Source organism: Pezoporus occidentalis, unplaced genomic scaffold, assembly GCF_034315485.1.
Source record: "Pezoporus occidentalis ecotype Australia unplaced genomic scaffold, CSIRO_AGI_Poc_V1 ctg76, whole genome shotgun sequence".
NCBI lineage: Eukaryota > Metazoa > Chordata > Aves > Psittaciformes > Psittacidae > Pezoporus > Pezoporus occidentalis.
The window spans coordinates 3,383,856-3,408,698 of NW_026916115.1; the positions used below are offsets into that span (position 1 = coordinate 3,383,856).

General features: G+C 39.2%; 1 protein-coding gene and 1 long non-coding RNA gene across 5 annotated transcripts in view; one reads left to right on the top strand and one right to left on the bottom strand.

Annotated features, from left to right (window-relative positions):
- The window catches only part of RABGAP1L (RAB GTPase activating protein 1 like), a 242,294-nt gene extending 219,809 nt beyond the window's left edge, over window positions 1–22,485 (bottom strand). For 3 of the 4 annotated variants that reach the window (XM_062602212.1, XM_062602211.1, XM_062602214.1), the window contains exons 1-3: window positions 3,771–3,934; window positions 2,350–2,542; window positions 486–696 (exon numbers count right to left, since the gene is read on the bottom strand). In XM_062602212.1, coding sequence (XP_062458196.1) covers window positions 486–696; window positions 2,350–2,542; window positions 3,771–3,905 — 539 coding nt within the window. In that variant the 5' untranslated portion in view covers window positions 3,906–3,934. Of the gene's footprint in view, window positions 1–485; window positions 697–2,349; window positions 2,543–3,770; window positions 3,935–22,419 lie in introns of those variants that run through there. The other variant, XM_062602213.1, reaches the window with a different exon arrangement.
- A 237-nt stretch (window positions 22,486–22,722) lies between these two features.
- Window positions 22,723–24,258, top strand: LOC134155257 (uncharacterized). The gene is made up of 2 exons (XR_009961479.1): window positions 22,723–23,103; window positions 23,304–24,258. It is a non-coding gene; the product is annotated as an uncharacterized LOC134155257 (long non-coding RNA).
- The last annotated feature ends 585 nt before the right edge of the window (window positions 24,259–24,843 follow it).

Consider the following 24,843-nt stretch of genomic DNA (forward strand, 5'->3'; position numbering starts at 1 on the left):
GAGGTTGTGAATGCTCCATCCCTGGCAGTGTTCAAGACCAGGCTGGACGAAGCCTTGGGTGATATGGTTTAGTGTGAGGTGTCCCTGCCCATGGCAGGGGGCTTGGAACTCGATGATCTTAAGGTCCTTTCCAACCCTAACTATTCTATGATTCTATTTACCTTGGAGGTGATTATTTTTTCCCAATCTCCCTAGACTCTAGGCATTATCAGCTCTCCCTTCACAGCGGAAATCTTATATTAGAGCAGAGACGCAGGTAGAAATATACGCTCCTGTTGACACTGTACGGCAACTGCTACCATCAACTATGTACTGCATGTTAAATGTGAGCACATATTGTGTAGCTTCAGAGGAATTTCTCAAAACTGTCTTCAGCGAGAACTTTAGGCACAAATCCAGCAATTCTACTTCAACGTACAAGTAACAAAGTCAGAGCCACCTTTTATGTGTCTGTGCAAGTAACAAAAGAAAGATTTGTATGTTACCTTACGGAGCCTTCTGGAATGTTTGGAACATAAAGTGTTACAGGTAAAGAGGCTTGACTTGAGGATTTCATGTTTGCCATGGCATGTAGAGCTTCTGGTTCATTTCGAGGGGCAGACACTTTTGTGCAACCTAAATAAGTCAGTTTGTTAAACAATACACTGTCCTCTTCCAGGGGTTCACCAGGAAAAAATGGCCTTGGTGCAGAGATTTCTGAAAATGAAGAAACCACTTCTTTAAGCATTTGCTTTTCTTTTTTTTTTTTTTACACGTTGTTTGCTGAATGAGCAAAACCTCCTACCCATTTGAAAAATGGACATGGTGTTCAAATGTTCAGCTCTAATAGGAAGAAATCCGGCAGCTTAATTTAAATCTATTCTATTCTAACACATATCTCCAAGTATGGCATAGGGAAAATTGCCTTTTGTTTCTCTTTAGCAGTGCCAGAACACAATTTTTGTTTAAGCTTATTCACCAGATGTTCTTTAGTTTCCTTATACCTCTTTCTAGTTCCTACTCATCATTTTACATAAAGATGCCTCTAATTCTCTTTCCTCCCAGGTCTTTGCAGCTTGTGTAGAATTATGAAATGGGGTTCAGATTCCTGGGATAGCTATGTTAACTGCATGTAACCATCAGAGAGCTGGAAAAAAGAAAAAGGATATCTGTCTGCTCCTCTACTTAGTAGAAAAGAAACATTCTTTTTTTACTTTACCACTAGTATGGACTGGGATGATCTTGAGAGGGCTTTTGGCAGTTTTGCCACTATTGTTGTTTTCTGGTGGCGTTTTTTAAGGCATTTTGTCATTTGAGAAATGAGAGGAGATGTGGTGGACAAATCAGAATAATCTAGGTTGGAAAAGACCTCTAGAGGTCATTTAGCTTTAACTTCTGCTCAAAGACAGATCAGGTTAGATTATGGCTAGTTTCAAAACTGGATCAGGTTACTTAGAGCCCTACACAGATGAGATTTCATATCTCCAAAGACAGACATTCCAAACCTCTCTAAGCAATCCTGATATTTCTATTCCTTATTACTATAGCTAGTATTTCCATGATACTTAAATCATAAAGGTTGCAAAACTGTGCATGTGTATATAAGAGACGGGTATTTCCATTATGTGTAAGCTGTCTTATTCTACTACAAAAACTTTTTTTTTCCCCACCACTTTCCAAGCAGATGCTTTCGGAATTATCTGACACAAGGTCACAGAAGTGCTCTGCATACAACTGAGGAAAAAAGAAAATGTCTAGTACAAGGCCCACAGAGATGGCCACAGCCTTGTATTCCTAATATACAGAGATACATTTTTAAAAATCTACAATGCACAATATATTTTATATAAAAAGTTTTCTGTCTTCTCTTTTTTACTAAAATTTCAAATACCAGAAAAGTATCACAATCATTCCCAGCAAACAGCAGTTTCAAATGTGTCGTTACTGATAACTGGCAATAGAATCAGAGATGAAAAGTTTATCAGTTTTCACAAGGTATATTCCATTTCCAAGTAGTACTATCAATAAAACTGCCCTGGAATTTCTCATATGTCATCAGTAGCATTTCTACATCAGCTATAGCCCATTCAGTAAGTTATACAACACTTAGGCCTAACTTATCTAGGACTGAAGACAAAATGAAAATTATCTTGACCAAAACTGAGCAGCATAGGCTATCAATCTGATGACAATCTATTCCCGTCTATTATCCTCAGATAATCAGAAAAGGAGAGGAAGCCCAGGATATTGTTCAGTACAGTTTTAGAATGAAGCTCCAGAAAGCTTTATATTCATTTTCAGGTTAACCTGAAGCTGCATAAAGAAAAAAACTGCCATACATGATTGATGGAGGAAGCACTTCAGCAATACCTGTAGTAGAAGGATCTAAAGCAAGGTGCAAAGATGGCGTATGTGTTTGACCTGCTGAACCATCTTGAGCTGCCTGGCTGCTTGCATCACTGGAACCTTCTTGGAGAGCAGTGAAATTGTTCTGGTCTTTTTCAGAATCCCTCAGTAACTCTTCCATTGCTTTCTCCAGCTGATCATCTCCATCTGAAAATACCTGTAAGCAGATGACACGTTTTAAAGACACTTGTAGCTTTACTTTCACTATTATTTTTCAAACATATAACCTTACCCATTGCAAACGTTAAAAACCTTTGCTGAACAAGACAACAGAATAAGAATCAACAAAATTAAATCAAATATAATCCAATGTCCAACATATAATGCACGTTTTTAATGCTAATGCAGAAACCATGCATCCAAAAGCTACAGACCTCTCAAAATAAGAGGTTTGTACATTTATACCCGCCATTCATAATGAAGATCAGACTTTGCTATTGATTAGTCTTGAACAAAATTTTACTTTCTTAGCCACATCCATTTCAGTTGTTTCACCAATTGTCCCACAGACTGGAAGGATGCAAGTCCACAGAAATGGTAAGAAAATGGTGAGACGTTCCCTGGTGGGGGTGGAGGGACATACAGCCTTTCACAAGTACTCACTTTTCAGACCAAAGAAAGCCATGGCCAATAATAAACTTGCATCTTGGATTCTACCTCCAGCTCACCTGCCTCTTTCCAGACAATTACTAAAGAAGCAGCTAGTGTTTAATACAGGCAGAAGTCACTGGCTGTAAATAACTGCCAGTTATGCAAAGACAAAATGAGTACTCATTGTGGTTTCAAGGGGAACAGATTCCTATTGTTTCAAGCAGACCAAAACCAGTAAATCAGCCACTGCAACTCAAGTGGGGAAATTTGTAATTAACCAATCAGCTGTCACCCAAATGCTAAAATATTCTGCTACTAAGAGGCAGAAGAAAGCTTTTAGAAAAATGTCTTAGTTATGCCTGAAGTAACACTAAGCAGGAAAACTAAATTAAAAAGTAAAAACCAAAACCCTCTGTGGTCTATTCCTATGTGGCCTAATCATGTTCTTTTAAGATAAAAACATTTAGAGAAATCTGATCCCTACATAAAGAATACTTCCCAAACTTTAATCTGAAGCTCACTCTTTAAAAAGAACTTTTTAGTCCTTTACAAATGTATAAAACCACAGAATATAATAAAGCTGACCCCTGAAGAAGTTATTAAAAGTGAACTGCCACTTTTGGACAGATTTGTTTCATCCAAGCAGTTAATTTCACAAGTAATAACCAAGGACAAATAACTGCAGTCTAAGAGCCTCCTCAAACACACACAAGTATCTTTAAATACTCAAAAGAAGTTGAATTGTTTTATCAATACATATCTTACTATGCATTTAAAATAAAGTAATAGTAAACCTTCAGCTGAGGTTTTTCATCTTTTCCAGAGGTATCCTCAGATTGCTGATGAACCAGGACAAATTCTTCATTAATTAATGTGGATACAGTTTCAGGAATCCTGCTGGCTTTGCTAAATGATGTTTTGACTTCCATCTCAGCCCAGTATTCTCCTGCCACAAGAACTAACAAAGAAGGAAAAATATTAAATAAGCAGGCTTGAAGCTGTAAACAGTATTTTAATAGGTATAATGTGAAGTTATTGTGGAAACTTTATGAATGTATTATACTATATTCCTCAAACTCTGAAATCATTGGTTTAAGAAACCTTTTTTCAGATAGTGTGTATGATTTTTAGGGTATATATTTAAAAATACTATGACATAGCAGCAGCTGTTATCTACATGTATAGATAACATATGAGGAAGTTCATCTCAGAGCTTTCACTTCCCCACTTCACATATAGCACAGGGGGGAAACAAACTGCTACTGTCTGTCACCTTCCCGATGCTGGGAAGTGCCCAACGGGTAGTTCAACCAAATGTCTGTTTTGACTGGTGAACAAACACAGGTTTAGCTTCACATTGTCCTTCACAGCAATACAATGCTGCAGAACTGTGCCATGCTTGCTTCTCAATTACAGTTTCAAACAACCAAGTGATCATTAAAAGAATGCAAATTTAGGTCTAGCTACAGAGAACCACAAAAACAGAATTTAAAACAGACATGCATATTCTTCACCATTCTGAATGGCATTATTTCACATGCTAGCCACAAAAGGCAATTTAGCAACTCTGGACCAAAAAGAAAAAAATGTGAGAACTATAAAATATTCTTGTATTGAAAGCAGTCTATCCCTTTTGAAACTACAGTCAGCACGATTTTGGTCTTTCAAAGACTAGGCTTGTAATAACTATTGATACAGGCAACGCTACAAGATTTTCCCTCTCCCGAACTTAGCCACAAATTTATCCCTCAACCAGTGAGGGTATTATTCACAGAAATCCCAGAATAACTCAAATTTTTGGGATAACTGACTGGTATAGCATTAAAAACTTCTTAGAAGATTCACATTATAAAATAGCACTGAACAACAGCTATAGCATTCACAGAGTGATTACAAATTCAGATTAGCCATTTAGCACTCTTTGCCTTTCATATCTCCAGACTACGCAGGTTGTAAACAGTTTATTAACTCCATGTATTTTTTAACAGTTGTCATGTAAAAATGTTTTTGAAGAGCTTGTGTACTACTTGCAATAAACAGCAAATCTAGCTCAGAATGAGAATTTCAAAGTAAGTCCTCAACATAAAAGTGAATGGCCACTACTACAGAACTCTTTGAAGGCAGTCAGAAGACATAAAATTATGCTTCCCAAATACTGCATACCCTGAGTATCATTAGCTCTGCAGTTACGCCACCATTGGAGAACACAGCAGAGGATGATGGGCAGTCACATTACGAGCAAGTATCTAGTCTACCCAAAATGTCTCTCCCAGCCTATACCCACTATTGCTGGACTTACAGAATATGACAAAAATGAAGCCCCACCACTACTTCTAACAAGTTTGCAGAAAGGAGGGATCCCAAGTTACCCTATTTTGACAATCCTTAGTGGTTTATTCTATCCAAGTTTATTTTTTATTCTTATTTATGGGAGAATAACACAGTAACTCCAATATAAAATGGTTCTATTATATTAATAGTCAAAAGACAAATGCAAACTGCTAATATTAGATTATGAGTTCTTTCTGCAGCGAAGTACAAACTCACAGGCACACCGTTAACTAGGAAAAGTTTTTTGTAGCAATGTTTCAATAATAAAACGAGGGAAAATGTAGCATGTCTAAAGCCAGAGAAATTTATGATAATGCAGCTAGAAAAGCATACTGATGCACAAAGTATTTTTTCTTCCCTATGTGGCAAAAGGTAACTTAAGAAAATTCATTCTTCCTAAATTTTAATCTGAAAGACAAAGGAAACATTATAAACATTAGATGACTGCAAGGAGTTTCTTATTCAGATCACATATTTAAAAGCACACCATACACATTCTTGCAATTACATTTGAGTTGCAAGGCCTTTAATTTCTGTAAGAGTGTACTCCAAGCTTGCCTTTACAATCAGCATAAACTACCACATCCAGTGCAGACACATACTTTTTTCCCCACACACAACTATGTTAGCTGAATTACCACTCCAGAACCCCTAATTTCAGCCTTTCATTATAGCCTACTCCAACCTGCCATTGGTGCTATTCATGTGAATGCCCTCTACCCCATTTCAGTCCAAAAGCCACATTAGTTTCAGTTTAGTAGCAGAACATGAACACAAACAGGTCAGTCATTCAGGAAATAAATGCCTCAACCAGGAGAATGCAGTTCTACACCATTTAGTTCACATACAGTTACAAGAACAAGTCTACAGACTGCTCAGGTCAGCTGCTAAAACAACCCCTGGATGTCCATGCGATAGAATTTGCCATCTGACAAATTAATAGCAACATATTCATGGAAAATGTGTGGACTAAAAATGAAAATCCCAGAGTGAACAAACTATCCATTTCCTCCCCCATCTAGTCACAAGCTATTTAGAAAGCAAAAGCTTTATATACAATATTTTATGATCAGACTTTTACCAAAAATAGATTTTAATGCCAGAGACAAACTAAGTACCAAAAATCATGATCAAGTAATTTTCAAATTAAACTACTTGAGTAAAATTCATGTCAGAGTTTAGGAATGTAACTGCGAGTCTCATTAATCTCATCAAGATTTATACTATCGTTAGTAGTAAGCTACTTAGAGGGGAAAAGTTTCTATTTTAATGTTATAAAGGCACAAAATATAATCTTCAGCTAAGCACTTCTGAGGAAAAGCAGTAAAGGAATTAAAAACCTCTCTGAAAGAATCATGCATTAAGGTTATTTGGGGAAGAAAAGGAGTAGAACATCTGAAGGGTTTTTTTTTACTCTTTAGGAACAAGAACAGACACATGCATTCTGGACTTTCCAGCCACCTCCAGTCAGTAGATGGTTATGTCATTTCCCTTCTGTCAATACCATTAGTCCTACTGAGGACTTACTCCTTTTTTACTCATTATTGAGTTATACACTTGAACTCCTTTTCCTACAATCAGTAGAGAACAAAGGACAGCACCACCTATCAGACATACAAAATCTAAAAGCAGACCCTTACTACTATACTAATAAATAAGTCTCATGATTTGTTGGGTTTTTTATTGTCATTCCTGATAAAAAGCTGAAAAAGTTATGAAAGTAATAATTTATTCTTGACTGTATTAGTCAAGAACATATAGGCAGTTGTAGTCTGCAATCACGTCTGCAATCAGTTAAGCACTGAAGTTAGCAGCAGACAATCCAGAAGCTGAATGCTATCTCAGAATACTGACCAAGTTTAGCATTTGCTTTATCAGTTTAAAATTACTGTGAGATCAGTATCCAGCAGCAAGGGGCTGACAGGACCAGAAAAGTCAACAAACATAATATACCTCAGCTACTTTTTGCATGAGGCCCAGCAGCTTTAGTGTAATTGCTACTGCATCTTATTTCCTAATGAACAAGTGTGGCCAAGGTGTGAACACACCTTCTGTTCTGCCAATATTGCTACAAGAATTGAAACCTAAGACCAGATGGTAACTTCCCAAACCACCAGAGAGCCAAGTCATAGCTGTTCTTCCAAAAGTATCTTCAGAAAGATGACAACAAAATGTGCTTTGAAAGTTCTCTGCACAGTAAGAAATACTGGGAAGTATGTGCTACTACTGCAAGGAAGTAATTTCTGCAGAAGTAACTTGAACAGTCATGCTCTTTACTATAGAGAAGATAATTCTTCCTCCATGATTTAACGAACAATACCACACACATCGGGGGGGGGGGGGGGGGGGGGATCAGAAACCCAGCAACTAATACATAGGAGGAAATTTTTCTAAACTCAGCTAAATAAAACCTGGTGTGATAAGAGGATTAAAATTTTAAGAGTAACAATTTTAGAAAAGGTTTTATGACAGTGTTTTCAGACCAAAGGATTTTAGAAATACAAAGTAATCAATCAAACCTAGTTTTAAAAGGAGGTGGTGGTGGATCTTGGTCCAGGAAAGTATCTCAAGCTGTGGGGATACTACAATGACTGAACAAAAGTTGTTGCTTTTCCCTGTGAATATTATTGCGTAGTTTTGGTCAAGGCACTTAATCTCTCTGCTGTACTTCTAATTTTCAGTGTTTTGCTGAAATATACAAAGTCCTGTATAACAGCTAAGCCATACTTACCTGGAACATAGGTGTTCTGGGGCCAACACCGGAACTTGCTTCACATCTGCATAGTACTAAACTATAAGAGGCCCAAACCTAGCAGCTTCCCCATTTCATGCCAGAAAGGCATCGGAGGTTCACTGTAGTAGCTCCCTTTATTAAGTAGCCTAAGTGACTGAAGAGCAAGAGAAGCTGAACAGCAGCAATCCTGGAAGATCCAGATGGATTCGGCACCAAATCAAAGTAAGGGACACAGGACAGAAATGCTTATAATTCCTTTCCTCCCTAACGCTTGCATGTATTTCATACTGAATATAGACTTGCAAAAGCATATCACATACAGAAAGACAAATACCTAGGTAGTGACATGGGATTTCTGCACAGAGTAGCTCAGGACAGGGCACCGCTGGCAACACATAGTCACTATCACAGGAGAATAAGAATCAAGGTAGAGCTACTGACTTTCCAAAAGGGAGCTGCTTTGCAGACCTGATTCAAAAACTTCCTCATCAGGCTGGTCCCCAAAGTAAATGCCAATGAAACAGATACCAGACATTTTGGGGTTTTACTTTCAGTTTCTGTCCAGCAAATAATTTCAAACTCAAGCTCAACTTCGCTGCTGGGGAGGGTGGGAGGAGGAGATACTCATCTGTTTTCAACATTATAGCTAACAAAAAAAAAAACAAACAAAACAAAAACACACAAAAAAATTGATAAAATGTAAAGCAATGAAAAGACAACAAGCAAGCAAGATAAAGGTTGATCTATTTTCACTAAGCAGCAAGAAACGTATTTTAAAAAGAAGCTTTCTGCCTTCTTTCAAGGTTGCAATCAAGAACAGGCTAATTCATAATTTCTTTTATCAAACAAAATCAGGTCTTGTATTAAAGACAGGCTTTCAAAGCCCTATCATTCCCCTGATGATCTCAAAGCCCAGATAAGATACTGGGACGTAAATCCTACCTATTTTCAGAACTAAGGTTCCTCAAGAGAATCTCTGGGACCTTTCTGAGGAGGAAGCTATGCAGAGGTTCATCTTCTGCTAACAAATGTCTTATGTACAAATGTACACCAAAAAGCATGGTCATTTCTTTTTCAGCTACACAATAAAATGCATGACAGCAAAAAGAGCATTAAGCTAGCTGAACTTGAAATCACAGATTCTAGGCGACTCATATTTCTGGCTTGCTGAAGCAATGTAGTTAAGTTCTAACTTGCCACTGAGGGAACAGGCAAGTGGACAGACACTGACACACATATATAACTGAATGTCTCGACCACAACAGCTTACTTTCAAGAACTGCGTCAAAACTATGTGTTCCTATAGCTCTCACCCTGTGAGCTTGCTAACTTTAATGATGCATACAAAGTTCTCACCCTTAGGGGCCTGTTAACATTAATGAGGCATACCTTCCCCAGAAAGCTAATTAATGCTTCAAACATACACAGTTTTACCTTTTCGATTTTTGTCACTGAAAGACTATACAACCACACAAAATTCCTTATTATATAGTATGTTGATGCAATACAGCTCTTCCCTAAAACCCTTTTCTCTATTGACTGAATGCAGAAGAAAATCCTAGATGTTAATGAGATTTAAACAAATCGATTTTATGACAACAGTAGCACTATAATTTTATCCTTCATCTCAATTTCTCTTCAGGTAATCTTTATATAAGAAGCTACGCCTCTACATTCACACTAACTACTATTTTATTAGTCATAAACTGTTTCCTACTGTCTCATCTCCAGCAGTGAGACTATGTAAAGCACATACAGGAAAAACAAAAAATAAGCAAGCATTTACTTAGCTGTTTCCCAAGATTAAAGTCAACCTAATGCAGAGAAAAGACTACTGATCCCCAGTATTTCAATACACATACATACATGTATATAAAACTTATTCTGATTTCCAGGACAACAATGGTAAGAGCAAGTCTTTCCAACAAACCTCAAATCGACCTCAAAACAAACAAAAAGCCAAACACCACTGCTCCATACACACACAACCAGAAAGTAACCACACAGCTTATTTTGGCAACACTGCCTCTGTGAAAGCAAACCTCTATTATGTAGGCAACAGCAAATAATTAGTCTGTTCATGACAGCAAACTGTTTTTAGTTGTCATACTGGCTGCCTAGATACAGAGGTTTTGCAGGCTGTTTTTACACGTCAATCTTATAACCAAGGAATAACAGTGTAAGGAAAACAGAATCAAGAAAACTACATAAACAAGAAAATGTCTGGTTTTCTTCAAAAACATACTATATCCACGTCTTCTCAAATAAATTCTAATTAGCACTTTTTAAATACATCTCATTACAAATACCGAAACATTTATTATAAAGGAGAGATAAAGCCTTCCTGACTTGAATCTCTGGATTACACATAAGTCACTGAACCACTTAAACATTACAAAGATTCATAGTTTGAGTCACTCCGGGAAAAATACTGGGTTTACTTTAAGATCATCAGAGTGAAGAACCCTTCTAGGGCAATGGTTGGTACTTAATTGGTTGGTACTTAATGTGGTTGGAGCATGACTAAGGCAAGGAAGCAGCTGACATTTACAGCCCAGAGAAGCACCATCTTTGCTCTTGAGCAGAGATCATCACTGCAAGTCAAAGGCATGAAGGAAGATGAAAAGTAAATTCATCTTCCAAACTCACTGAACCCCTAAAATTTACATACTGGGTGGAAGAAGTACCAGGAACACCTGATGAAGTATCAGTCCAGATAAGCAAAAGAACATAAGGTACAGCTTGAGCAAATCGGAGCTGTGTAGGACAAACTATACCCTAGACAAAATAGAGTTAAAAATTAAAAATTAAAATTTAAAATTTCAAAATTAAAATTTAATTTAAATTAAAAAATAAAAATTAAAAAATAAAATTAAAAAATAAAATTAAAATTAAAAATTTGTATCCTTGAGGATTCAAATACCTAGGTATTTGTATCCTCAAGGATAAGGCAAACAATGTAAATAAAGCAACTCTAGTATACCATCACACCTCAGATTCTTGAGCCAGTAATTCATTTTTAACTTTGGAAAATATGAAGCAGCAACAAAGAGTATACAATTTTTCATAGTTGCAGTTTCACAAATTTGGGTTTCCTTTGGCTTTTTTTTTTCACTGCTACATGATGCTTGAAGGCAGCATTCAAACTGAAACCAAACACCAGGTGATTTACTGAACTGTATGGCCACTTGCTCAAAACAGTCATGACCTATATTCCAGAGCAAAACAGTAGCATAGCTGCTACTGCTAACATAACTGTTTCAGATTATTTTATTCCTTACTAGTAAAAATAATAGTGTTAGTCTAATTTAGCCAAGGGAACAGCCTCTCTCCATTAAAAAATATTAAATATTTTTACCAGGTATTTTCTCCACAAGCTATTATTTCCAGTAAGAATTACATGATGTAAAGCAAAAAGAGACCATATGGAACAGCAGTATGATACAATGCCATAGTGATCCTGGGTGCCAATCTTTCCCCCTGCCAAACAAGTGCCTTTAAAAATGTCACTTCCAACACCAGTGAAACACTCAAGAAATTTTGATTCATTGCCTGCCACCGACTACCTGCAGAGTTAGTAAAATCCTTGCTCCTCAAAGCCAGAATTTTAAGTTATGACAACTGTTATCTTGAGATTTGCAACATACACCTTTCAGAATATTAGGTTTTGCAGATTTAACTTCAAATCACGTTTCATTCTTAACCACGGAAGCTACCATTATACAACCAACCACATACATTGAGATTGGTGTTTCTCAAAAACTCTTAAACTGTAGTCAGTCCAGCACTGCACTGTGGCATGGACACTATTTCATGCTCTCTTCTAATCTCATTTTCTTTAGATACCTCTCTTAATCTTACATTTTTCATTCTAGCAGCTACCAAAGGCAACTGTACATTGATAACCACACCATACCTCTTTTTATTATTCAGTTACAGATTTTCAAAAATAGCAAGGACTATGAGTTTTGCTTTGGCAGCTATCTGGACTTCTACTGGTTTTATATCAAAAATGTGCAATTTAGTACACCCAGTATTAGGAAGACAAACATTTCCTTTATAATATGAAACAATACCAAGCTTCTTGTTAAATATTTCCACATACTTTATACACTTACATTTACTTCCTTGAAACAGCTGACAAGTACATTGTAACGTATTAAAGAAAAGCCTCATAAAAAGCCAAACTTAAGCAATGATTACAAGAAAGAAAGTTTTTCAATAGATAAATTAATCTGGGGCTGCCAAAGAAAGTTTCTGGGTTTTTTTGCCTCTTCTAGTGATACAGAGGGTTGACCATTGTACAGGGGGGTAGTACAGGGGGGTTGTACAAGGGGGTTGTACAAGGGGGTTAGAGGAATTTGTTTAAACAAAAGGACTATCTGTTGTAAATGCCTGCTAAGCAGAACAGAGACCTCCGGTCCTGTTAATAAGCAGACGCCTGAATCTACTGATAAAGGGGAGAAGCAGAGGATTTACGGCTGGGACACTGATCAAACTCTACTGATAAAGGGGAGAAGTAGAGGATTTACGGCTGGGACACTGACCAAACTCTAAGGCCACACGTAAAGACTAAAAAAGGTGAAAAGTGCAAGAAGAGGAAGACTCATTTACTTCATCTTGAAGACCCCTACCCAGAGGAGGAAGACTCATTTACTTCATCTTGAGACTCCTGCCCATGACCAGAGGGGGCACTGCGCAGGTGCAGAGGAACTTCTGGCTCATTATAATACGAAGCGGGGATAGGACATGAATATGTATAGGCGTATTGTGCAACCTTATGAATATATATAACTTTAGAGAATAAATGTAGAGGGAAACAACACTGAGGTACGCATGACTTTCAGGAATTATCCCCGTGCGTCTCAGCGCTGAATAAAAAGCATACCTACTTTACAACTTTTAACGAGCTGTGGAGTCAATCCGCGCATCACTAGCGATTAAATCTGTTTAGTAAATTGTTTTAAAGGACAATTCTATGTTAAAAACATCATGACAAAGAGACTTTTTAGACCCTTCTTATAATGAAACTATCACTGGTCTTAAAGAAAAATGGGGGGAGGGGGGGGTGTGCTGTTAATAAACTTAGCCTTTTTCCCAGATCACCATTATCCAGATCTTATGCATCTCATTTATTAAATTGAATTCCTGTCATTGAGTAGTTCTGGTGCAAGCCTCAAGCTAATCTAGAGCAGTCAATTAGAAAAAAAAAAAAAAAAACAAATCACAGAATATGCACTTGCTGGGGAATAGGTAACTAAAATAATACAATAGAGTTGCTTATGTCATCACCAAGCATAACTGAAAAAGCCTGCAAAAAGCTAGGACATTAATTCCCTTAATTGAATTTTCTCATCCAATCACAAAGAAAACCAGTATTTGTCTGTTGAGACAGTCTATCCAGAGTAGCTTGAATTTTAAGTGTTATATCAAATTCACCTGCTTGTATAAAACAGTCAAAAAGCTGTACCTGCAATTCTAGACCTTTTTTCTTTTTTTTTTTTAAATCACAGATGGTCTCTTAAAGTTTAAGACAGCTTCCCAAATATGAGCATGCTGTACTATCAATGCATTAAATGCAGATATGAAAGCTAACTATGAGTATTTACATACTAAATACTTCCACAAAACATTTTTACTTCTGAAACAAAGGAAGGAAGCTACCAGCTGCTACTCTATAATTATAAAATTCACAAAAATATGAAGAAGTGTGAAAGGTCACGCATGTTCTATTAAGTCATTATATCAGCACACCCTTTTCACAACAGTATTTTCAGCACATTACCTTGGTCTCCACTGAGGGAGAAAGTTGAATTATGAGGTCCCTAAACACCCTAAACACAGGGCAAGCTACCAAAATGACAAACACACAGTTGAGAGACTGCAATTAACAAAAGCATGACAACCTCACAGCCAAAGTGTTAGAATGGGTAACGTCGGCACCACTGGTGACAAAAGCATGGATATAAGTAAAGCATTTACAATACAAGGAATTCAAACACAGAGTGCGGTCTAGAAGAGCACCAGTATTTCACCAACACCCAAGTCAAAAGCTGTCTTCAATAAGTGCAACAAAGCACCCAAGCCCTAACTGTGCAAAATCAGACGATGGCTGTTCAGAACCCCCATCAAAACAGATGACATTAGCTGTACATCTGCACAGTGTAAGAATGTGATCTTATTATGGCATCTCTTGTGAATTTTCTGGAAAATGTAACAAATAACAGAACTACTTTTCCATGCCTCACAGTAAGACCCGACTTGCTCACTTACTACTAGAAAGTACAAAGAGCAGAATCACACAGGCCAGGAACAGAAACTGGGAGGGTCTGCTGGAATGAGGATCACTTGTATTTGTATTGTTATACCTTTTGATTTCTCTGGTTATTATTGAAAAGTAGATACTAAACTACTCTTCCCTCTGGCCCTTTTTTGGTCAGTCTGACTTTCTGATGTCTCAACATGATGAAAGAGAAGAAGAATTAGAAAAGGGAAGCTGTAAGGGTCAAAGGCAAATAAGCAGTCATAACAACTATGGGGAACATTCACCTGCACGTTAACTCTTTTGGGGCTTAACAAAGTATTTACATGGACATTTTGATCAACTCTTTCCCCTGTCCCCTCACACTTTTTATACATCCCTACAGCAATAAACACCAAGAATTAGCATTCATAACCACATAAAAATCATTTAGACTTCTCTGTATCCTTAGTCACTTTCACTCTTTACCCTTGTTTCCTCAAAATTGTTTAACTTACCTCCAAGAAGAATTCTAGCCAGCAGTTCCCAATTTCTTAGAAACTTATACTGCCAACACTAATTAGTAACAATTAGGATGAAGTGTAACAGGAATAAAAATACCTTTTTATGACATAAATTTACCTCTATGGGCAAACTGTCTTCATGAACAGGACGGACTCATATTTCCAAGGGCTGGTCTTCATTGTATCCTTGATCTGAGTTCCAATTCAAGTTTTACTCCAAAACAAACTGCTGGCACACACAAAATGCTCTCCAACTCCACTGCTGTTATGCACTCCAATGCCCACAAACACTTAAATTCAAGATGAAAATTTTGATACTTGCAAACTACAGATATTCCAGTAATGTCTTGAAGTTGGAGGTGGTAAAGAACTGCCTAACAAAGCTGCAACTCTTCCCACCTTCCTTCTCTGCTAAGTTTGCACAAGTATGTGGGCAGCAACACACTGAAAGGCACTAGACGGCTTAAGTGACAAACAACTAAACGCAGAGAAAGGAAGATCAGAGCATTTCTTCAGCCAGTTCAACACTTGACTACACAAGCACCTATGTTAGCACAATAATACACAAACCACAGACAAAAACCAAGCAGCTAGGACCAGGAACAGTTATTGCTTATGCAGCACTGCCACCAAGAAGTTACTTGCGAGAGTTCTCTTCCAAATAACAGGAAATAATGAAAGCATACACCAGTGGAACAAAACAAACAAATGGTTCACAGAATGGAAAAGAAAATATATCCTTTTTCTGCCACATGCATTTCAGATGGCTCAGTCTAAATCATATAATGTAGTATTGTTTCTCAGTAACACCAACAATTTGAGAGACAAATGGTCAGACAGCAATTTTACCATTAACTACTCTAATTATTGAGCACTGTTTTTCACAGAACTGTGAATACCTTTCTACTACATTGGGAACCAACTCAGAATTCCCAACCATGCTAAAAAATATGTTGCTGCTCTAAACAGACACCCAAAGACCTGTTCAGACAGAAAAGCTAGACCAGTGACTGACATACCTGAGTCCAAAACCAAGGTGTCATCTTGGTACTGCTAAATCAACAAAAGAACATCAGCACAAAACACAACACTTACACCAGTTAACATACTGAAACAACACCAAGCACATGCAGAGGGTTTAAACCAGCTAAGAACTTTGTTTCTAAACTGTTTGCACAGACTATAACTCAAGAACTCTCTCCCTTTTCTGGAATAACAGAGACACAAAACTCCTGAGAGGCTGGAAGAATGCATGTAATAATTGATCGCCCACTACCCATTTAAAATGGCTCAGTTTCCAACATTTTGGTTTATTCCAACGATTTCTAAAATGGATTTATGCATTGACAGGAAAACATTAATTCCACTTGGAAGAGCTTATGTACAGACTGTATTACATCAAATATTTATACAACTATCCTGCTGCTAAATACCAAAATCTCTTTTTCATCTACAATGCATGAAAAGAGGAATGGCATACACTGAAGTTATAAATTTCTACCTAATAACTTCAGTTATGGGGAAATTAATATATACGTATAAGAGGCGTGGGTCATTTTTCTTATTGTTTTGTCTCCTTGACACCACAGTACAAGTTGCACTGTACATTACAGACAGGACTTACTCCCTTACCACAAGAGTTTGATGCTTACTGCTTGCTTAGGAAGAACTGATACCTTTCAATCAAACATTTTATGCTCAGATTAGAATCTTTTACTAACCAAGACTTCAAAAATTTCTTTTCAAAGATTTACACATTTCTAGATATGAAAAGGTAAAATGAAAATGAAAATGAAACAGTTTTGATATCTGCTTCAGAAGCACACAGAAGGCAGATTCAGGGAAAAGATACAGGCTGTGCATGCAAGGATGGCATTAGGAGAAACCAACATCCAGCTGGAGATAAAACCAATAAGGGATAAAGGGCAGCAAGGACAGACACCTGCATCAGCAGCAAAAGGAAGGCAAAGGAAGCAACCTCTCTTGCTCAGTGGAACAGGGGATCTGATAACCATGGACACGAAAAGGTTGATCTGATACCTCCTTTGCTCCAGTTTTCACTGGTAAGGTCCATCCTCAAGCCTCCTGGACACCTGACCCTAGTAGCAGAGTCTGCTGGGGTAAATTACCTCTGAAAGAGGAAGCTTGAGCTCAGAAGCACAGAAGTCAGTGGGACCAGAAAAAATACATCTGAGAGTTCTGAGACAGATGGCCCACGTCACCGAGATACCACACTACCACTTTTTAAAGGCCAAGAGATTGGGGGAGGTTCTTTATGACTGGGAAAAAGGCAAACATCACATACAACTTCAAGAAGAGAGGGGGAGGATCCAGGCTGCTACAGATCAGCCAGCCTAACCTAAGTCCATGAAGGATTACGGAGCTATTCCTACATCCAAGAGGGACAAGAAGGTCATCGGAAATAGCTAGCATATGTTTACCAAGGGCAAATGATGCCTGATGAACACAATAGCTTACTGCAATGAGACAACTGGCTTAGCAGATGATGGAAGAGCACTGAATACAGTAGGCCATTAACAAGTCTCCCATAGTATTCTTACAGCCAGCAGGCAAGACTGGCCCTGGGGAAGTGAACAGTAAGATGTTTGGGAAATTGACTAGACTGCTGGGCTGAAAGAACAGCAAGTGGCAATAGCAAGTCTGGTTACAAGTGGTTACAGTCCTATCTGTTGGGAATCATCACTGAAACCAGCACTATCTGACGTCTTTATTAACAACTTGGGTGATAGGACAGAATGTGTCCTCAGCAAGTTTGACAATGATACCAAACTGGGCAAAGTAGTCAATGCTCTGAAGGGCAGGGCTCCTTCAGAGAGGGACCTGAACAGGTTGGAGAAATGCATAGAAAGAAACCTCATGAAGTTCAAAGGCAAGTGCCAAGTCCTGTATCCACAACAGAATACCCCTGTGTGACAAGACAGGCTGGACACTAACCAGATAAAAAGTGACCTTTGCAGAAAAGTACCTGGAGATCCCAGCAGGTAAAAGGCTGAAAATGAGATGGCAGTGTACCCTCACAGCAAAGGAGGCCAAGTACACCCTGGGCTATTTATCAGGAGTCTAGCCAGCTGGCCCAGGGAAGTAATCCATCCCCTCTATTCAGCACCTGTGAGACCACTTGGAGCACTGCGTCCAGTTTTGGGCTTCCTGGTACACAACAGACACTGACACACTGGAACAAGTCCAGAGGAGACCACTGAGCTGGCCAGGTGGCAGGAGCACATGATGTACAATGAGAGGGTGACAGAACTGAGTTTGCACAGCCTGGGGAAAAAAAAAAAAGAAAAAAAAAAAGAAAAAAGCTCAGAGGAATCCATATTGCTGTCTACAATTATCTAATTGGAAGGGTGCAGAAAAGACAGAACTGGACTCTTCCGGATGTGACAGGACAAGAAGCAACAGACAAGTTGGAAAGCCAAGTTCACTTTGCTTAAGGAGATTGGGTGGGGTTTTTATTGGGGGGTATCATTATGAGAGTAATCAAACAAAGAAACAGGTTACCCAGAAAGTTTTTAAGGGCCGGAACAACCTTTAAGAAATTGCTCTTACTTTAATTTAAGCAGGGAGATGGACTAGATGACCTCCAGAAGTCTCTTCCAACCTAAATGATGCTATTTCACTAATGTATTACTTCAACTGCCTAGGATTCTATTTCATAAACTTTCATTCAGCAATTTTTGCATCAAGTTTATTACTTCTAATTATGTATTTAAAAATATCAGTTGTCCTGTACATACAGGAAGCATGAATCCAATGTGGTATACAAAAATGTTAACATCTCTTATCTACCTGCCCTTAGAACAACTTCCTTTCATACCACTATGCTTCCCCTACAACCAGGAAACATAGGTTTTCAGCATCAAAATGACTTTGCACTTTTAAGCTTACCTGACAAACAAAAAAAAAAAAAAAACAAAAAAAAAAAACAAAAACAAAAACATGCCTTCTTTGATATCCTGATTCATGTTTCAGGGATGATGACAGTAGGAACATATAGCACTTTAATGCACCTTGCTTTGTGGCAAAACCTATTTTTTCCTCTGTCCACTTAAAATCAGTAGAATCATCTTTGTCCATGCTATTCTTTCCAAAGAGAAGAAACATTCCACCAAGGAAACAATACGGCAGAGGTTTTTCACAAGGACCTTACTCATCTTTCAGAGTAATCTATTTAACTAAGCAGGTTTTGGAAACCTTTTTTTAAATTATTTATCTATGTACTGTTTATAAACAGTCACACCCAACAAACTATTTTTTCTCTTTCAGCTTCACAAAGTCCACTCTTGGAACACTTCTGGTATCAAAATCAAGATACACCTTAGAAGACACCAAGGTATTTTCTAATAATTTACACATTGGGTTTGTGTGATTTTGAATTTAAGAATACAGAAAAAGGTGAAATAAAGCAATCTTCTCAAGTATGTCAGCTTTGCTTGTGAACCAAGACTCTGTCAAAGACAAAAAGATTCCCTTCAGCAATCTGGCATACAATAACAGCTCCTTTAATAGCTGTACCAGTATAACAGAGTAAGATCAAACCCAGAACAAACTGTCAAAGGTATGAATTTCAGAAAGCATCTCATGAAAGTATACCGGAAAACATCTTCATCTCCATTAAATGGACACTTCTATGAAGTTCAGTGTTAATACTCAAAATGTGCACTTTAATTTTCAGTTAGGAAAGTCAAGATTAAACTTCATGGGAAGAAACCAAGAGCCATTACAGGAAAGATTAGTATAGGTAGTGGTCAAAACAGGAAACAAACATTCAGTATTGCACTTTGACACTTTTCTGCACCCATTTGTTTTAGAGTGCTGCTATGCTTGATACCAAGATCAAAAGTGCTCACGCATCAGTCCACTGGGTACATAAAATGGGTATAATCCAATGACAAATTAATCTAGACTGTAAATCAGAAGGTATGTAATTACTAAGGTCAGTCAAGTTTGAAATAACCTTTCAATTACAGCAAAGGTGATAACAATATACAGCTGATTATTTTAAAATTAAAGCTGATTAAATTTACAAAAGTCCCTACCTAACAAAGCCCAGCCCACTCCTTGAAATTAATGGATCAACAAAAAGTTTACAAAGAAAGGATATGCAGAAGAAAACCACAGCTGCTTCTATGGACACACAGAATTAAAAGAGAGAGAGAGAGGAAGCTCTTACAAGGCAGCAGTAAATTTAACGTTGCTGAAAGTAAAATGAATCATAAAATAGTTTGGGTTTGGAGAGGCCTTAAAGGTCATAGAGCCACTAGATCAGGTTGCTCCAAGCCCCATCTAACCTGGCCCTAAACACTTCCAGGGATGGACCATCCACAACTTTTCTGGGCAACCTGTTCAGTGCCTCACCACTCTCATAGTTTCTTCCTTATATCTAATACAAATCTCTTTCAGTTTAAAGCCATTACAAATGATACGATGGCTTCATAATCATTGTAAGCCAGTAGTGAGCAGAAAAAAGAAGAGTTCCTGCTATCATTACTATGATTTGCTACCTTCACAAGTGGCATAAGCCAATCAAGACCACAGGGTAGCCTCTTTTAGCAGTAGTGCCTTCTTATGCTAACTTACTATAAAAACCATGACCCCCAATAAATGCATCACCCACCACAACATATGTGATTGTACCAGAACTGCTGTTAGCCTTCCTCCCTACCAGCATGCTTCTTCCTCCTCTGGATTAAGACAATATCCATATGGCCAGGCAAGTGAGCTGGTTCAGGAAGCTGTTCTAAAAGTAATTGGGGGAAGGGGGGGGGGGGGGATGGAAGGGAGATGGAAAGAGGGGGAAGCAAAAGAAAAGAAAAAAAAAAAGAAAAAGAAACAACAGGAAAAAAAAAGTACTACATTTTGACCAGATAAGTTCTTTACTTACTTTTTGGCTGTGGAAGTCCCATTGACAACACAAGGGAAGGAGCAGCCACAACTCAGATTGTCTTGGGAGTATGCATCAAGAACCTGGCTTCCACAGAAAACCACATTATGCCCTCAATCATTTTGCAACCCCCTTACTAACATTACCAAATTTTAATCTGCTAATCAAATCTTAAAGGCCTGAATGCTATTTTTAACCAAGCAATACATTTCATTGTAACCATCTTAAAGAAAACATTGCGGAGTACTTTCAATAATGCTCCAATTCAGCTTCCACTCTTCCAACTCTGGAGTCAATTTGTGCTTACCATATGTAACTATATTTGGAGTCTCTTCAAGTTTAAACTGCAAACTAACCCCTTAATTGGTGCCATTAATACCATCTAACCCACACAAATGCTACTAGTTACTATCCTACCTAAAACCTAGACACAAGCATAACTTGCAGGCCTAATCTTATGCCCCCAGTAAACCTTCATAAGATCTGGAGCTTGAGTGACAGGCTTGAGTTTGATGGGCACTCAGGATTTTGGCCTGTATCACAGAGATTTGACCAAATAAAATCACAGTACCTTTCTTGAATTTAAAGGGATAAGAAGCTGTTGCATGTATTATCACCAAAATTTCTCTGGAAACAGAAAGGACAGTTCCTCTTCTGCAAGGTTGTAAAAGTCACCAACATGGTTGTGAGGCTACAGCTTAACAATAAAAGGGAAAAGCAACACTTTTTTAAGCCAGCTACTTCTTACTTGTTGCTAGATTTGTTTCCATTTTGAAGAAAAACTGACATTTTCAATCTTTTTTCTTTCACAAAAGAATGGATGCATACAGCTACGAAATGTGCTAAACTGATTTACAATACTATGAAAAACTATTTTAATAACACAGTTTTAAAAGAGTGACAGCAAGAACAAAGTACATGCCACACTTCAGAAACTTAAAATGAGCAGAGCTGCCAAGTCCATTTTACTCAGAGCGCCATACCTACTTCAGACACTTTCAGCAGGTTTTGAAGTACTCTAAAGACAAGGATTTTTACACCAGGTCAAGGTTGGGAAGGGCCTAACTGTTAAAGAGGGTTAAGGAAAAAGAAGAAATGACACAACAAGAAGACGCAGATGCATTTGAGCCATGCAGACACGGACTAGGACAGTAGTTTGCTAGTTTTGGCTCTTGGGAAGTGACTTCACTTTTCCCAAGGAGGAGGAAGGAAGGTAGACACTTCCACCACGTTCTCCCTTCCCTCACCACGAAAACAATTTGATTTTTTAAATCCTCCACTTTGCTCCAGCTTCATTCCTCCCGAAGCAGCATTACCCCAGCGCCCAGCCACGCACAGGTAACATCAGCCCCCCAACACAAACCCAAGAAAACACGACGAAGCAGCACCACCCCCCAAACAGCCACGCACCTCGTGCCCCCTCCTTCCTCCGCCGCCTTAACGGGGGCCGGAGTCAGCAGCCGACGGCTCCCGGGGCCGCACAGCCTGCCCGGAGGCGGCGGCCGTGCCGGCAGGGCCCGCCGGAGGAGGAAGCCACCTCAGGTCACTGGGCACTGTCACCCTGTGACGCGGGGCGGGCAGGCACCCTTCTTCCCCCGCCTGTTCTCCTGAGGGAGCGACGACGTTTCCCGCTTCCACCCTCACGAGACCCCCACCCCCTCGCCTCGCCCTAGCGAGGGAGGCCCGCGGCAACATCCTCCCCTCTCACCGATGGCAGCCGAGCCTTTCTCCCCGCTCTGCCTCCGGTCCGGCCGCTGCCTGGCTCAACCACCAGCTCTCTGCGCAGCAAAGGGGCAAGCCAGGCGAGAACGTCTCGGCGGGCCGCGCAGCCGCCTCAGGGCTGGGCCAGCGCCGTCCACATTCCGGCGGCGGGTGGATGGCGGAGCGGGCGGGGGCGCCTGCGCGCACCTCTCCCCTCCCACCACTGACACGGCGCTAGCGCCGGCACCGGGGGCGGCCGGGTGGAGCGCGGGGAGCGATCGGCCGTTAGCTGCTCCCGCCACCCGTTTCGGATCTGCTGTTCCTCATGGCGGGTTCTGGTGGCCGAGAGGAACGCGGTGTGCGAGCTGCCCCGCCTTGGGCGGCCTCGGGGACCGACCTGCGCCGGGACTGCGGCTGTGCTGAGGGTGCTCGGTTTGGCCGCCGAGGGTCCAAGTCGGTCTTAAGTTCAGCGTGGCTCCGTGCGAGTGCCGCCTTCAGGAGATTCTGCCCTTTACAGGCGATCGGTTTCGCAGAAAGGCTGGCGCCGAAACGTGTCAAACTTCTTGACCACACTGAAGAACAATGGAAGTGACCGACAAATCATGGCACTCTTAAAAAACGTTTTGCCTTTTCTTCTCATAACCCAGCCTCACTAAGCAGTCGGTTGTGTTGGCTTATCAACAGTGTTTTGGTATGGTTAAACAAATGTTTAATATTTAAATAGTAAATATAAGTGTATGTTGAAACGCTTAAACATAAACAACGTTGATAAGTACATTTAAATAATGAAAGGTTGTCCTGTTGGTTTTTCTTTTTTTTTGTCTTGTGTGTGAAACAAATTACACTTAACCACAAAATTTATACAGCTTGTCTCTGTTCTTTCCATTTCAGATGTGGATTAGCAAAACCTTAAGGAATGTCAGACCACAGCCTTAACATAACTTTGTTGTGTGAAAGGCTGTGTCCAGTTTCCCTGGGATTCCCCGTGTGGGCGCTGTTTGTACGTTCTTGTTCTGTCAGTGGCGTCGAGAGCTGGGAATGCCGTGCTCCTCACGGCAACAGCAGGATAGTGGGTCTGCTCCCACAGCTCATGTCTGAATGACACAGGTGTGGAAAGGAAAGGCGCTAGCCGCAGTGCTTTTAGCCTCCCTCTCCCGTCACCGCTGCCTGCTGCAGAGCTACGCTGCTGGGAAACCTCGGGGTAAGGTTGAAACACAGTTACTTGTAGCAGCAATAACACTGAAGTCTGATTTTGGAGATCTTTATGATGCACTGCAAGAGCACAGCTACTGAAGGTTTATGAGTCCAATTCTTTCTTTCTCCTTAATGTTTGTTTGTATGCTGTGAAGAAAAACAAATCCTTAATATGCAGACAGGCAGAGAGGTGGTTTATTTCTTACGTGGTCTTTTTGCATGTAATGCTGTAACAAACCAGCCTCAAGGCTGGCAACGCAAGCAGACAAAGGAGAGCATTTCCCAGAGAAAAGAAAAGCAGGATTGTTTGCCCAGTTGTATGTTACACCAGCCCTCCCTCTTGCTTTCCTGCTGTTACTTTTACATATCTTCCCTAGTTGTCTGCGGCTAGTGTAAAACAAATTATCTTCAGATTATTCTTATCACACGACAGGGTTCACATAAACCACAAAAGCGTGGGGAAAGAAGAAAAATTCAAGGGGGGAGGAGAATGATTTTACTGAACATTACAATAGAGGAATAATAAGAAAAAAGTTCCCCTGGTATTGTACTCATATGCTGCAAGCTTATTTAATAATATGGGTAATAAACAGCAGGAACTAAAAGTCATTGTATTCATAACCAAAATTATGAATAAATTGTCATAACTGGTTATTGTTATGGAAATGTAGAATTTGTTCAGGAAGCCTCGGTACAGAGGTAGTGAAAATACTTGGATAATGGCAAATATTAAGAGCAAAGGCCCATTAACAACCCACAAATGAAAAAGATCAAGTGCATAGTGCTTTAGTTTGAATTAAATCATCCAAAGAACAGGAACTGGTAATAATGAGACTTCAAAGAGCAATAATTTTGCTCCAAAAGGAATTTGGGAGACAGTATGTGTGACAGTGGTTGTTAAGTTAACTTAATGACTCTTCAAATGGGAAGGAAGGAAAATCAACAGACTTGAAGAAAATAAGTTTCAGTAAACTCACTGTCGGAATGCCAAATCCCACTGTAGTAAATCCAAGGAAAAGTACACTCTGGAAAGCTTGCCATTTCCTGTAACATCAACATAAAGGCCTCAGAGAGGAGTCTGCTAAACCATTTCAATGGCTTGCACCTTTGGGAAAAAGCAGAATCTAGGTTAAATTACTAAAACCGACAACAAAGTGATTGTTGTAATATGTAGAAGAAAGCCAGAAAGGTTAATGTACAAAATGAGCTAAAACTATCAGAGTCATAGAATGTAACA